The 16,283-nt window shown below is 43.9% G+C and overlaps 1 protein-coding gene across 2 annotated transcripts; it reads left to right on the forward strand.

Moving 5' to 3' along the window:
• The first annotated feature begins 37 nt into the window (after positions 1 to 37).
• LOC131888464 (vesicular glutamate transporter 1-like) lies at positions 38 to 16,064 on the forward strand. Of its 2 annotated transcripts, none has more exons than XM_059237326.1 (3): positions 38 to 207; positions 12,204 to 13,891; positions 14,347 to 16,064. In XM_059237326.1, the coding sequence occupies exons 2-3, from the start codon at positions 12,239 to 12,241 to the stop codon at positions 14,566 to 14,568; spliced, it is 1,875 nt and encodes a 624-aa protein (XP_059093309.1). In that variant the 5' UTR covers positions 38 to 207; positions 12,204 to 12,238; the 3' UTR covers positions 14,569 to 16,064. The 2 variants fall into 2 exon arrangements, with proteins under 2 accessions (XP_059093309.1, XP_059093308.1); XM_059237325.1 differs by lacking the exon at positions 38 to 207 and adding an exon at positions 731 to 1,044.
• Positions 16,065 to 16,283: the final 219 nt, after the last annotated feature.

The raw sequence follows: 16,283 nt of genomic DNA on the forward strand, positions 1-16,283 counted from the left end.
TGACGGACACACGGGGAATCAAGATTTTGGGTGGTAACCATTTGTGAAATTGGTTTGGATGAGAAGAGATATGTATACATTTTAGTAAAGTAAGTTTCTCAGTGATATCGCAGGGAGGGGTGGGGGATATTTCTTGGCCTCGTGGAATGTCTCCCACCCCTCTTCCCCTATCGGAGAAAGAAACCAATCTTAATGGCATTGTACAAGGTAAGTTGAAAATTTATTACAAAACTGAAGGCAGCTTTATTTGAGGATATTTCGCTCGTAGTGTTTCAATTTAAGTTTGCACCCGATTTATTTTGGGCAAAAAGATGGGTAAACTGATCTGGTCTTTGTACGTTAAGCGGTTATCCAAGTCTCAAACGCGATGCTTTCCTAACGTCCTTCATGCACAAAAGGGCGCCTCCTATTTTTGGTCTTTGAGGCGGAAAAAGTGTGCCTCTCTGGAGGCTTGAAGGATATCACCGAGAGAGGCGCAAATGGCGAGCGAGGAGAGAGAGGAGGAGGACCTCTGGAGATTGGAGGAGGAGAAGGAGGTTGGAGGGTTGAAGGAGGAGAGCATTGGAGCGGCTGTGGCAAGGTTGTTGGTATGGCTGCTTCCGTAACTGGTCCCCGTTGCTGTCCCCGTTGTTCCCAACGCAACTAGCCTGAGCCCTTGTCGTCGCTCGCTCCGTGTGAATAGAGGGCCCTTGGGCAGGCGAGGACGTGGTGCCTCTCCCCCAAGGCCGCTCTGGCCTTTTCACATGATCTCTTTCAGTCGACATCTTTGAATGAAAATCTTGGACTCCAAGCTCGAGTCTCAGGCTTAAAAACCCTGATTTCCATTCAAACCTTGTCCTAATTCCAAACTGATAGTGAATTCAGGGAGCGTTTGTGAGGGATTTATCCCTCGGTCAGGTCTTGGTGCTTGGGATGGGAGGAGGAAGAGGCCAACAAACTTGTAGAACTGTGACTGTGATTTGATCAATGGATTCGAACTTGTCTAAATCAATGCAATGGAAAAGATTGGCCTTAGTCTTTGAGATCTTCGTGTAATTTGCCCAGGTAAGTTTACTAATGGACATTACTTCAATACTTTCGTTTGGTGCCTGCATGTAACTCCTAACGCTGCACGCCCATTCACTTAAGGAAGGTCAAATTCAAAATGGCGACGAGCACGTGATTTCGTCTATGCTTCCTTCATATGAAAGACAATTCTTTGTATCGGCTACTTTCTGGTGCAAGGCAAGTCAAAAGTTTCAACCCATACATGCTCTTAATGCTATTGCTACAAAAATGAATATACATCTGGCTCCAGCGAACACACACTAGAAGTTTTACACCCAAGACCGGTGTTTGAATATATGAGGGTGTAGCTCTTGCACGCTTGGCTATGCTAGGTACGCTCATCTCATACTCATTAACTTACTGGACAATAAATGTGTATAAAAGCTTTTGCCAATCCAAGAAAATCTGACGAATTCATGAAGAGATACCAAAAATTAAAAATTGAAAGCAGTCACTGACGTTGGAGCCTCCATTTACCATGTCAAGGCTCCATGAAAAAAGTCAATAGAGTGCAACACTCCAACAGTGGTTAGCCTTAATTTCTGACAATGCACATTACATACGGTTTAAACTTATTGCACTAGATAGTTATATAAACATATTATAAAAGCATAAGTTATTGAGTGATAATGTCAATTGACCATAAAGGGATTGTTATTTTAAAAGTATTGTAAAGAGACAAATCAAAATTTTAGATGCATTATTACGTAGAATGAACTTACATCCAAAGATTTGTAGAATAATCTACTGGTCCTGATTCAAATAACCCAGCTATGACAAAAGCTAATGATTTAAAATTTGAGTTGAAGGAATGATATCTGAAGTTTTTCATCTTCGATCAAAACAAAACAATTCGATCTTTGGCATTGTCAAACCTGGAAATATTCCAGTTTTAGGCATTGCCTTTGTTTTGTCTCTTTAAAGTCATACTGCACATTAGGTGAGGCCATTACGAGAGATGTGCAGCTTATTTGAGCTGTCATTTGCTATTAGCTTCAATGACACATTTTCTATGAGGAAAAAATTGCACTGATTCTCCAGGATTTGATAAATTAGGCGAGGTTGTCCAGGTTCTCACTCATTGTAAATTGTTCCATTGTTATTTTCACTCAGTACTACACATAAAAGTACAAAATCTGGTCTCCTCCTTGTGAGCTCATTAAAAATAAAATAAGCTCTGCTAACATCAAATTGTACATCTGAGGATTGAATTAGCTACCGGACAAGGTAGTATCTCAACACTTGTTTCTTTCCATAGACTTTTTATTTCTTCTCGTTTCTTGCTTATCCCCTCCTTTCGACTTTGTATTTAGTTGTTTACAGTGTCTCGGTCAAGAATCATCAGTAATATTAATTGAGCATGATCACGGGATTGTCAATTCAATATTTGATTTGAAGTTCATCTGAGGTAAGCGTGAGTAAACTCATGGGATTTGGCAAGTTAGTTTCTGTTCACACGTCAGGAGTGTTTTCGAGGATGTTGGATCTGTCAGATCCATCTTTGATATTCGAAAGTGGGCCCTCTACTTGTCATTCAACAAGAGACTATTTCCACGTGCTTCTGTCCAGAAGGATTCAGTGATCCTTGCAGAGACAAAATAATGGTTTGGGCTATTCATTATAAAACACAAGGCTCCCCAAATGCACGTTGAGTGTTTCTGCCATTTGTTCTCATGGTTTATATCCATTATTTCATGTATCATTTCAAATTATCATCTCGCTATTTTCCGCCCAACCCCAATCCGTTGATACTAGGAGAAACATGAGCGAGCCTTCTTACTCGATCAATCGCTATAATTTTTCAATCGTCGAAAAACGGCTAACACGTTGACACTAACAAGGTGAGGTGTCTCTTATATCTCGTTTTCCCACGGCGGATATCATGTGGCCTCTCTCCTCTGACACCTTCCCTTGCTCTATGCACTCCTTCTACTACTAGTACACTCACCACTTTACTGTACCATGATGCAGTGTACATCTATTTCTTTCTTCTCCTTCGTCTGTATCCGTAGTCCGTACCCTTCTCCTCCTCCTCCTCACATGTTCCCCCTTCACTCGACTCACAGAATGCTTGTGGTTCGTGGTAGATCAGGCGGAATACTGTACGAGAAGAACTGTGGTAGCCAGTCCTAAGTTGTGAATCCCCTCATGGTCCCAAAGTCCCAGTTGGAGATCATCAAACACCTCGTTACCACGTGCGTTTCTCGGATTCTCTCTTTTTAACCTGGGGGCAACTAACCTCTGTGGAGGAATTCTCCCGTGGGGAATCCAAGAGCAGAAACTCACTTCTCGCCTTATTGAATCTGTCCTGGGAATGGGATCGTTCAATAATGAGCAAACCCGGTCCTTTTTGACACATACGTACGTAAATGCAATGTTCTTCCTTTCAAAATTCTGACAGACATAGCAAGGCGTGTTTGGCCCCTGTCCTACAACTCTCGGGTATGGTCCTTCGTGGTATGTACGTACGTACCCAAAAAAATTCAAGGGTAGCTTTCTCTCCATCCATCGAGCTTTCGTACTTTCAAGCCAGTCTTGGTCCAAAAGACGTTCGTGCATCTTTACCATGGGCCACTTCTTTTTAGCCCATGACGTCACACTCGACGTATTTTTCTTTGCTCAGCGTTGTGCAGATAGATGTCAGATAGTTGCCAGTTCGCTTGAGTCATCACAAGACTTTTGGGGGATCGCAGTGCTTACGATTCAGCTGAAAGTCTCATCTCTGAACGCTTGGTTGGTTTTCCCCCGCTCCAATCCCACTGAGCGTGCGTGGTTGGTGCGGGGCTGCAATCTTGCTGCCAAGCGATCCATCTCGTAATATATGAATGGGTCCATGGCGTTCCAAGCTATCCAAGCTATACGGGCTCACTTTCGAAAAGAAAGAACGTGAATGCGCACTCTTCGCCCACGCTTGTTTGCACAACCGGGCTTTTGGTTGATGGTCTTGGTGATAAATACTGTCTCACTTTTGGTTTAAGTGGTACACGCCTCACCACGAGCTATGAACGTACTTAACAGAGTGACATTATTCATGGAATTTGAACTCGTAATGGATTGAAAGAACGTCATCTTATCTGACCATTCCTGGATTTTAGACCAGATCTCGAGGGGTAGCTTCATTGCCATCTGAGCTGCTTACTTTAAAAGGATAAGCTCTTCAAATGGATTTTTCTCCTGGCACACAAATACGTGAGCTTGGGCATACCGAGGAAAATGTTTTCCCGCAAAGCCGACAAATCCATTATATATTTCCCCTGGCATCATTCTGGCGGAAGAACCCCTGAAAATATCCATCCTCAGTCTGTGCTCGCTAGTAGAGTTGATAGATTCTCGAGCTTCTCCTAGGGGGATTTATAGATAAACTGGAACAATTCCGAAAACATTCAACCCTCGTATGATCTTCGAGGATCTGGAAGGGAGAGCGTTTTTGTTATACCCCGAAAAACACGTCGCAATTGCGTTCAAACCCCTTTCAATTTGTTTCTCGAACTATTCATAGGGCTTGAGGAGGTGAAAGCAGCAGCAAATTTAGCATTTCTTAAGAATCAAGGAAATGAATCCTCAAATTGTCGGGGCAGGGACTGGGATTAACGAAGCTTTATTCCAACCCCCTCCCTGTTGTCGCCCATCGCAAAAAGAGAAAAGGCAATGTGGTGGTGGGTCCACTATATTTTCTTTCGACCAAATAAATATTGGTTCAAGGATCGCGAGAAGGGCCAAGATTGGGTCTTTACGAGAAATTTGATCACTCTCCACGAAGCGGGAGACGACGCTTTACAAAAGATTGTGAATGCATCTTAGTGGTTATGGCATCGAAGGGAAAGAGCCGAGAGAATAGAGCCATGTCCTAAATGAAGCCCCGGCTCACGAAGCCAAGGCATTTATAACGGGTATCTCTTCATCAAATTTCCTGTCAAAAGGGGAATTTCAAAGAGAAAAACTTTCCCCAACACTCTCCGCTTCTCCCCACTTCAGTAAAAGATCCGTCGACACACTCGTCGCGCCTACAAATACTTCACGTTCCAAATACTGTAGCTATATTGCGTGGATGCGGCAGCAACCTCCACGGATGAGCATGTGGAAGGGAAAGTTGGCAAATGCAATCAACTTTGTCCTTCTTCCGTTTCCAGCCCGCCATTGATGCGAGCTCATCAATCGTCCTCTAATCAGATTAATTACTCGTTATTTGGTATCAAGTGGAGCTCTCTACAGTCCACGGGAGGAGCGTCGTTTCGCTCCATACATACTACATGTATGCCAGCCATTCCATTGTACAGAATCCCTGGGAATGGATCACTAGGTCTGCTACAACTCCATAATCGCCTCTTCCCTTTTCTCCGATCATTGGAGTTTGTTCCTCAAAATCGATGCTTGTTGTTTCCTTTTCCTGGAGGCGCACATTTTCCCTTTATTTTCATTTTCCTTTGAGGACAAGTTTGATATCGGATCTGGAGGCTGAAACCAATACCCAAAGAGACATTAAGAATCCTGTCTACGTATGGGCCAGATTGACTTAAATAACACAGCTTGAACCTTGGCTCTAGTTGAACCAGGAAAACGGCCAACAGCCCCACTAAACCTGATAGGAATTGGAAGTTGGGTCCTTCAAGTTCTTCTTTCCTCCCTCTTTCTCCCTTCCTCTCTCTCTTTCCTCCCCTTTCCTCCCAGTTCATTGTCAGATCATATTAAAAGGAATTATGGACTTTGGGATGACAGGAATTGGGGTTCAGCTAGTAGCGAGGCTGTAAAGAGGAGGAGGCAGAGGACAACAACCGCTGAGTTTTGCCTGGCCTCGCCGAAAGACGACAACCTCGTTGTCCAAGATAAAAATGCCCGTGGTTTGCTTCTCGGGTGAGCACTTGGACTCCAAGAAGGAAAGCACACAATCCGCAGCATCAGAGGAGGAACGAATATACGTGGATGGAAATACTGTACTGTAGTCCAGGACCGACCAAAGGGCAACGATGTACAGGACATGAACGATCGTAGTACTTTATGTATTGAGTCATTTCGTGGACTACTTGGAAACATTAGATCTGTTTTATGATCCTATTCTGGGCACTTGTGACCAAATCAAAGTAAACGTAGATATAGGTGATTCTTTTTTAGTTTCGCTCCCTATCAATACACAATATAATTTGAACCAGTACTTAAAAAATCAATATTATATTTCATACAATACTGACGGATATTTTTGTGGTTTGACCGCTTTGAGCCGTTCCTCAAGCAATCGGAATTGAGGATATCAGTCGACGTGGAATCTGATTGGTTCAGTCAAGAGGTCAAGTGCTTAAGTGGTGAAGCATATAAACCGCCAATATAGTAGGTAACAGTACCCCGTGATTTAAAGGTAGTGTCCATCTTCACTTGACTTTCAATTCCTAATGATTTGAATTTAACCACCTCGCCTTATCTAGTTTTGTTTGTATTAATTGATAACACTTTCTGAACATTCTTTCGAGCCTTCAACGTAGAATCACAAAATTTCAGATAAGAAAAGAAAACAAAGCGAAAATTACATTTCAAGAAGTCCAGGTTGAAGGGAATGCAATAGGATATCATGGTTGAGGTTGACCATAATGCCATCAAGCAGGGTCTAGAGCTTTTCACCCGCTTAATACAAGTAGTTTGAGAGTCAAGAAATACAGAGTGGACTATGTATGTTTGCATGCAGGAGGTGATTGACCCTCTCTTTATGAGAAATGAGAAACAGAAAGAGAGAACGAGAAAGGAAGGAGTGATGATGAGGCGATCCTCCAAGAACATATCAATTATGTCGCATTGCTCGTTGGAGAAAAATGAATTTGTCCTGCATTGCAGATTCTTATAAGGTGTAAAAGAACCTTTTCCAGTAGGAAGGTTGATTAGATGGTGAAAGCCATTTAGTTCTCAACGCTTAGCATTCGAATTTCCACAAATTATGAGAGCATGAGATGGCATTTCAATTATTCCAGCTTGCCCCCCTTAATGACTTTGCCCTTGTGGTTAGCTAAACCTCTATTGAGTCTACCATAGAAAAACTCCTTTGCCTCCTGCCAAAACAAACCCTCTCGCTGGAGTCGTCGTTTATCCTCCCTTCGCCCGCCAAAATCGTCTCATTGAGTGGTTCTTTTTAGGGCATTGCTGTAGGAAAAGTAGAGTGGGTGGGTGGAAGGGGTGGGGGGATGAAGTATAGACTTTTGGACCTCAAAAGAGACCAGCTCGAGCAATCTTTGGATTGTTTCTGGGAGTCATTGTTCAGAAAATCTCTCTCAAAGGACTCCGTCGCAAGCATGAAGTTGTCCCTGTTTTATGTCTGCATAAGAAATGCTGACATTTTGGTCACTACCCTGACCTGTAATGTCGGGAAGTCACACTTGTTCCAAATCATGCACCCTGAGGCAAACAAATCGGCAGATGAAGTGCACATGCACAACTAGAATCCCTTGCAGTGACGAAGATATTGTTGCTCTATGGCAGTATCACGAAGAAGTGACAACGTGCTTGATGCCAGGAGCAATCCCATTACTATTCAGAGGGTTTCCCCCGGGGGGAAACAACTCGATGGGAGGGATACATCACAGTGAAGGAAAGATAGGATGGCCAGGCCAACAACGTACGTTCTTTTCTCATTGACAGACTTTAGAACAAAGAAACACATATTCAATTGATCTATTCATTTGACCGTCATGGCTTCAAGAGAAACTGTCGTTATTTCCAAAAATGACAGCAATGCTTCTCCAGATTTCGAACTGCTTTTACTTGGAGAGTTAGGATGGGGAAAAAGAGAAAAAGTTTTAGGCACCGCATATTCCAACCATCCTTTTTGTAGATCGATCAGTTTTCTAAGCTTAAAGGAATGGAACTTGGACTCTTCGCATTTTGTACTCCGTGACCTTGATGGACGTTTACTATAAATTGTTATCAGTTCAGCATTGTCCCGTTATTTGTTGGCAGTATCACTGTTGCAATAACAAATATCCGCGACTTTGCATGTTGGTTGGTTAGAGCCCATTATCATTCGAAAACGAACCCGAGGGCGCTTTTGACACAATGAAAAGTTGCCCTTCAATTCGGCCACTTGAGCTGAAATAGATCCATTGCGGATGTGTCATCCGACGCAATCCACTTCCCCGGCACTTCCATTTCACTCGACAACCATCCAAAGAACGAGTGAGTGGTTGAGGAGGGCCGAGTGGCTGTGTGGGCTTCTGACGTAATGCCATAGCAGCCCACGCTCATAAACGTACCAAATGGTCGTTGTAAAATCTGAGATTTTCTGGGGGCTGGTCCACCCAACGTCCCACTTTAGAGGAACTCACCCCTCCCACTGAGTTTGGGACTCGAGACGTGGAGAGTGGATTTGGAGGAGCTATTCAATGACTTCACTTGTCAAGATAAAATCCATCCCGAACAGGCCAAACCTAGCCAAAGTGGCTGGAGGCAGCGAGCTTGGAAGCGAGTAGAGGGAAAACTTGATTAAAATGGATTTCAATTGCCTTTTCAACAATCGCTTTCATTAAGCTGAGCTAGATCTGCAAATGACTTGAGCGTCAACGACATTACCCAAACCAGATGTCTTGGCTCGTGAACATTCGTGCACGCACACACAGTGTGGGATGGAAGAGCAACGATCTAGCTTAATGCTAATGATGCAAATTTACAAAACGCACAGAAGAGTACCGGGATCAGGTCATCACGACCACCCCCACCATCACCGCCGTCTACGAGGGCTCAGTTCATTTTTTGAAGAAGATATTTAATATTTAACGATGCTGACTATGTGGGCGATGTTCCACTTTTTGATGGTGTTATAGTGGGGGGATTTTGATCTCTATTCAAAGTTCGTACCCTCTCTGCATTTACATTTGAAAAGGCCAAAGTTTCTTAAGTGGAAAGTGTCTGTCCACCAAGATGTTCTGGGCAAAAAGGCCAAGAGTTCCTTGTTCACCCTCCTTACTCTGAAATCCTGACAGTGTCATCATAACAGAGGACTTCTATCCTGTGTGGTGTGCAGTAGTAGCAATAACAGGACTAGTAGACGAAGAAGAAGTGGCAGACGGCGGTCCATCATCAAAGGCATTACATATACCATAGTAAAGCCTTTAATACCCTTTGATTCACGCGATCATTGGACGGCTCCACCGAGGGACGAACGGACCGAGGAATGGACGGAACTGACTCTGATCTGCTGAAGAGAACAGAAGGGCCTTCTCCGTTCCCGTCCTTATGTCGATGAAGCATCCATTGCCAGAGCCAAGCACCCAACTCGTGTCGTGGCAGTGATGGTGTAGGTAGTAGGAAGCAAGAATATGGTTGTCAGAGGGTTCATCATGAAGTGCTGGGTGCTGGGACACACGGTGGAGCACGTCTTCATCGTCGTTCTATCATCATCCCCTTCTCATACTGCTTGCTGTTCGAGTACACAGACACAGAGTCAGTAAGTTCATGATGGGCGGAAGGCATGCAACTTTATATGGTGATGAAGATATTGGTGGTCATCTGGTATTCCAGAGACGTTCTCCATTTCATGGGCGCTAAAGAGGGTGTACGAAGTCAAACGCATGCTCACTCACGGGTAGAAAATGGGTTATGAGCACAAAACTGTGTACTGGGAACTTCTTTCAGCCGATAGATCAAGCGTCAAACTAAAGCCTTTTTTTGGGTAAACATTCGTTGAATCATAGCCAAAGCATAGGCTCTAAACATTATCCACGGGCAATCAGGGTGAAGGACCCTTTTCACCAGAAATATGAGGACATTAGCCGGTTCTTCCCCGATTCCATGGCTTTAACCCAAGATTCAACAGATTCAACGCTTGAAATGCAGGCCGTCCTAGAATCGGGAAAAGTGAGCCACTAACATTAAATGCCCTCAGAATACATCCAATCTTTCCCATGGGGTTATTATTAGTTACTCGAAGCGCCGGTGGTCCTTCATTTTCACGCCTCGTGACTTCATAAAAGTACTTCAAAACGAGGGCTGCAGGATTCCGACTCATCCCCGTTGAGGGCGTCATGTTGACTCTTGAGTCGGAAATGTTGGCTCGACCCCAGTTTTGCCACTCTGACGTTTCCCCAAGCACAATACGGTTGCATTGGTGGTAGAAGCACAGTACCCGTTACAAGTGTACGGGTGACAGGCTCAGGGTGTACATACGTATCTAGTGGGCATGCACGCAGTATTTCGTAGTGGAGACGTTCTCTCCAAGTCCGGAGATTTGCCCAAAGGCAAAACTCGAGAATAACGCTTCAGTGGATCCATCCATCCAGTGACTCGGACGTGGATGTAGAGCCTTTGTTGGATACTCAGTAGTTGCCACGTGCATGCCAAATGGAAGGGCTCTTCTTGTTGACAATCATTGCACTTGAGAGAAAGTAATTTGAACCGTCTTTTCTGAGTAAGAAATCTGCCGTGTTTTTTAAGCCAAGTATTTTGTTCGCCAATGCAAACTGAGGGAGGCGATAGATTATCGAACTGGCTGAAATGTATATCCTGCACATTTGCTCCAAACTTAGATTGCCCCATTCCCGGAGCTGGGACTGGATACTTAATCATAGTCGTTGATGCCGCGAAGTAAAAAGCCTCCCTTGGTCTGGCACGCACTGCTACTGTCTCTCCATTCGCTGGTTGGTTCAATGTTGGCCCTCGCTCTCTCGCACTCCCTCTTACTGTACCACACGTTCCATGCTCTACGGTCGCACAGATCCGGCTGGAACCCCAGTACGAGTGTTACGTACTAGTACATCAAGGGAGAGGAGGGGAAAAGACGAGAAAAGCGAAGGGATCTTGAAGGATCTTGGCTTTTGACTCTCTTCCGCGACGACTCAATGGATGTGCGTGCGACTGGCTCACTCTCTGTTTCTCTCTCTCGCTCGATCTTTCTTTCTTCTTCTCTCTGGGTAGCAGAGCTGCTCGTTCGGAGACTGAAAGCAATCCCCCTCATATTCTAGTTCGCTGGAGCGCGAACAAATTTTAGTTCCAACCCCTCATAAACCAGGGATTGGACATATTTTACAGCTTTTAGTCGTTCTCAGATTACTTAAACGAAGATTTCTCCCGCAAAACACTTGCTTCCTTCGGGAATACCAAAACCATGGCAAACTACGTAAATTTCTCATTACTATTCAGTCGATGGAGAGAACGTCTATGAATACGTTTCCTTCCAAAGGGTCCGTCAATCTAATTGTGGTTAAGACCATTCTGAGTCAAAAATGGATCAAAAGTAATATCCCCACGAGAGCTGACCCAGGTTTATGTAATCTTATTCAAAGATCAATATCCATTAAAGAAAATCTTCAAGCTAACTGTGGCCGAACTCGACCTGGTTGTTGCTTCCTTCATCTCTCTTTTTGTGCCTCTATCCTCAATTCAAAGAACACCCAAGTGACAACAGCATGGGCAAAGACGGCGACAAAAACTTCCCCTCAATCGAGAAGGATCCAATAGACAAAATTAAATTCACACTTTCTTCAATTCTCCCAATCGAAACTTGATTGCTGACAGATACCAACCATCTTTCTCGTGAGACAGCTGGAGAGCTCAGGCGTAGATAGCAATGTCAATCCATACGCACGAATGGGGTTGATCCTTTCTGGGCAATAATGGCTTTTGCTTTGTCAAAAAGGCGGGAGTCTGGAAACACCAATCCGTCCAACGAGGAACCGACGCTATTGTCAATCTGATGGAAATTGAATTGAAGATGCCAATCAGAGGGACATGAGAGAAGAAGCACTTGAATTGGAGTCGTATTACCAGAACAGCATTCTCGACTCGTGACGTTTACCAGTAGGGCTAGCAATACAGACAGAAAGCTGGAGCATGGGTATACCAAAAGGTGCACGGATCATACGAGTATATGCCAATCATGGGGAGAGGGGAAACCATCTCTTTCTACGAGAAATGAGATTTAATATCACGGAAAGTTGCATTAGAATTATATGTTGGGAGGAGGGACAAGAATGTCAACATCTTTTCGATAGGCAGATAATTCGGATGACATCTCTAAATCTAGTCCTCTATTATGAAGTAAACATGCAATATGCTTCTTGACCTGGTCTCGGAGAGGGTCGTATGAACAAGTTTAATTAGTGTACCTGCAAGAAGCACTCTCGAGAATAGTTTCTTTCAATCAGTATTTGTGAACCGTTACCTATGAGTGTTGTCTTGAATTTCAGGTGTGTCTGAAATTGGTCTCTCCTAGACTGTCAAAATGCAGTCGATGGGTGACCAGGTCAATTCCGCCATGCAGAATGTGGATCTGGATGAGCGGGCTCAGCATCAAGAGTGTCCAGATGGTACCAAGGATGCGTTCCTTTTCAAGATGAAATGTGGCGTTGCCAACGTGAAGAATAACGCCACTCGGGTATTCAGAAAGGAAGGGGCTTATGATCGGTATGATTTCAAGGATGCCAATGAAGGTGTCGACAAGACCGTGCGGAGCGGGGAATATGAGGAAGGCGACCTCCAAATGCCCACGGATTTTCCTGAATTGGAACGCCCACCTTTGCGCAAGGTCGATAAGTACTGCCAACCCGAGTGCCCTTGTGTTAGCCTCTCGAAGAGATACACGCAAGCTTGGTTGGTAGCCTTGGGATTCATCATCTCATTCGGGATTCGGTGCAATGTGGGAGTGGCCACCGTAGAAATGATGTCCAATGACACCGGCGTTCCCGAGTTCCAGTGGACACCAGAGACGGTTGGTTTCGTGGACGCCAGTTTCTTTTGGGGATATATCGTCACTCAGATTCCCGGAGGCTTCCTGGCGGCCAGGTTCTCGCCATCGTTTCTGTTTGGAACGGCAATCTTTTGCTCATCCTGTCTGAATATGCTCATTCCCACCGCCACTGAAATAAGTCCCACCTTGGTCATTTGTGTGCGAGTATTACAAGGTCTGGTTGAAGGCGTCACCTACCCAGCTTGTCATGGTATTTGGCGTTGGTGGGCACCACCACTGGAACGATCACGTTTGGCGACCCTGGCTTTCTGCGGATCCTATGGCGGAGCAGTTTTAGGAATGCCTATATCGGGCTACTTAGCCTCTGGTATAGGTTGGTACGCGCCGTTTTATTTCTACGGGGTGTGTGGCATTATTTGGTACATGTTCTGGCTTTGGTTGGCATTTGAATCCCCGGCCAAGCATCCCACAATATCGCCTCGGGAGCAATACTACATAGAGCAGAGCATAGGTCAAAACCATGGCGTACAGCCGACCATATTCACCACCCCTTGGAGGCGGGTCTTCACATCGATGCCGGTGTGGGCTATCATTGTGGCCAACTTTGCGCGATCTTGGACCTTTTACTTACTTCTCATCACCCAACCGAAATACTTTAAAGAAGTGTTCCACATGAATTTGGCGCATGCCTCGACTGTGGCAGCATTGCCTCATCTCGTGATGACTCTCATCGTACCCTTTGGTGGACAATTGGCGGATTACCTGAGGCGGAACAAATTTCTTTCCACTACCAACGTACGGAAAGTGTTTAATTGTGGAGGCTTCGGAGGAGAGGCTCTTTTTCTCCTCGTTGTTGGTTACACAAACAACAAAATGGTGGCAATTGTGGGCCTGATTTTTGCCGTTGGCAGCTCTGGGTTTGCCATATCTGGCTTCAATGTCAACCATCTCGACATTGCTCCTCGATACGCATCGATCTTGATGGGCATCAGTAATGGCGTGGGCACCTTCAGTGGCATGATATGTCCAATTACAACTCAAGAAATCACCAAAGATCATTCTTCAGAACGAAAGCTTCAAGAAGAATGGCACCACGTGTTTCTGATTGCAGCATCTATCCATTTTGTGGGAGTCCTCTTTTACGCCGTTTTCGCCTCAGGAGAACTCCAAGATTGGGCTGTAGATCCGGTAAGATTGTAGTTTGAAGTATTGGCATTCTTTTTGACCAATATAGAACAGTATTACATCGATGTTACTAACCTCGACTTACTGCTCCTAAGTTGTGACCGAAGTGACCGCTCTACGATGTCAAACGAAAAAAACCCGGAAAATATTAAACAACAAAGGAGTCTTGCTGCATTGCTTAAATGCAAACCCCTGAATTCCAGTGGTTTGTGGATGGTCTTAGTAAAACCAAAGTGTCTGTTTGGGGTTCATTTTATGATTGATCAGGCACAGCTTATTGACTCAACTTGCCAGCCAAGTACATCTGACCATCTTCTATGCCATTTCAATGTTTAAAGGTTGACTTGGATTAAGCCTTAACTTAAAACAGCCTTTACCGAGCATGCGCACAAATGTGGCTATTAGAACGTCTAGGATATTTCTGTTTCACTCAAATTGTACATCCCTTTTCATTTCAGCCGGAGGAGAAAATTGAGATGAAGAGTCCAGGAGTGGATCCCAAAAGCTATGGGACAGCCGATGGATATTCGTTGGATTACGGCATGCAAGAAACCAAGATGGTGCCCGCTTTTCCCGATGAAAGCGATCAAGCCAATGGATCTGCTGCAACTGCTGCTCCCGCCAATCCGTTCACACAAAAGCAATATCAAGCAGCTTCATCCAACCCATTCAATCGATAAGATTTCAAACGTTGAACCGTACAACTTGTCAATGGACCCCAAGAAATATCAATGGAAATTTTCTGACCCGACTTTCATAACTAGTGATTCCCGCAACTACACCAACAATGGAAAACGACCCATTAGACTTTACGTAAGGCTTGCTGCTGTATAAGAAACAAAATTGTCTTAATGTTGAAAGTTTGACTTGTTGGCTTTTTCAATTGATCAGCCGTACTTCTGCTCGATATTTAAACTTTTCCCCCTATCAACTTCGTTTTAATCCCTGCAAACATTTAAAAACGAGCTACGTATTACTATCAGAAAAGAGCCCCTAATTCTCATCAATCCCACCCCAGACCCAATGGACAAAAAAACAACATTGTGAGCCCAAGCGCAACTTGTTATGCTAGTGTCTTTTCTTATCCAACCACATATGTACATGTGTATTTGCAAAACAACCAATGGTTGTCCATTATTGATCTCCAAGAATTTATCTCCCATTCTCAATCATTCCACGCCCATTCCATTAGTACTAATATCATCTCCTAGTCTACATAGAGAGCCCAAGCAATTTTCTTTACTCCATCACAAGTTGTGTGAATGAAGAATATCTCAAGGTGATGATTACAAAGTGGACATCTTTTCATGGTCTGTCTGACTTCCAAAAGACGATCTTGAAAATGTCATCCTTCTTTCCTCGCTTTTGCTAAATATCTATTTAAAATATGTATGGACCGTTATTGAAAAGGTTGTGATCGCCTCTTTTCTTCCTTTTCAAATCGAAATGGAAAGGGTTCTTTAACTCATGTTTGCTGTTTCTCTCGTATGTAATACTCCATATTTCATTGAATCTTTTCGATTTGAACAATGGGCCTCGTTTTGAAACGTCGGAGGACAAAAGGTCCCCTGAAATTCAATTGTTCTAGATTTCGATTGAAGTCAGGAAGTAGCTATTATTTCAGTTGACCCTCATATTACGTTGATATTCATATGAACACGTACAAGATACGTCAATTTATGCTATCGTTAAGGCTTGACTTCTTCCCACAAGAGTCAAGGATGTGGATTCCCAGGCTTTCAGACTGTAAAAAGGAACTTCCGAATACATGTCACCATGCTTCTCGGGCTAACTAAAAATGAAATGAAAAATTTCCAGCATGCCCAAAAATTGATTGAATGAATGAATGCATGAATGAATGAATGTATACTTGAGAAGCTTTCGCTTCAACGAGTGGATTAAAGATTATTGAGAACACTCCAGTAATATATATGAGATATCTTCGCCTCCTCCCCCTGTTTCTTCTTAAGATACTGTAATCTTACTCGAAATGGATGACACAAATATGTCGGATTGAATGACATATTGTTGTACTCCCATTGGTTTGGGACTAATGTTAACAAAGTCAGCCCGTCAAAGTTATGTTTCGTTTTCTGTCAAACATTCGTAGCACTGTTACTATCATTACTTGTTACAGATTTTTAGTGAGAATAAATCAGCGCAGTTATTGGCCGAATATCTGTCCCATTTGGTCCCAATATCACTCAGTGCTTTAAATTAGAATGGGTATTCACCTGAAAAGGATGTGATGGCTGGCTTCGCTGGCCGGGCGAGGCTCATCCCTCCGACCCTTGCACCCAAATACAATTAGAAAAAGGCCAAAAAATGCGGAAATAGTCAGTGTGCCTTACTAGCCCCAACACAACTTGAGCTCCATCTCTCCATCAATCACATA

This window comes from Tigriopus californicus, chromosome 10 (assembly GCF_007210705.1).
Source record: "Tigriopus californicus strain San Diego chromosome 10, Tcal_SD_v2.1, whole genome shotgun sequence".
In the NCBI taxonomy this organism is placed as follows: Eukaryota; Metazoa; Arthropoda; class Copepoda; order Harpacticoida; family Harpacticidae; genus Tigriopus; species Tigriopus californicus.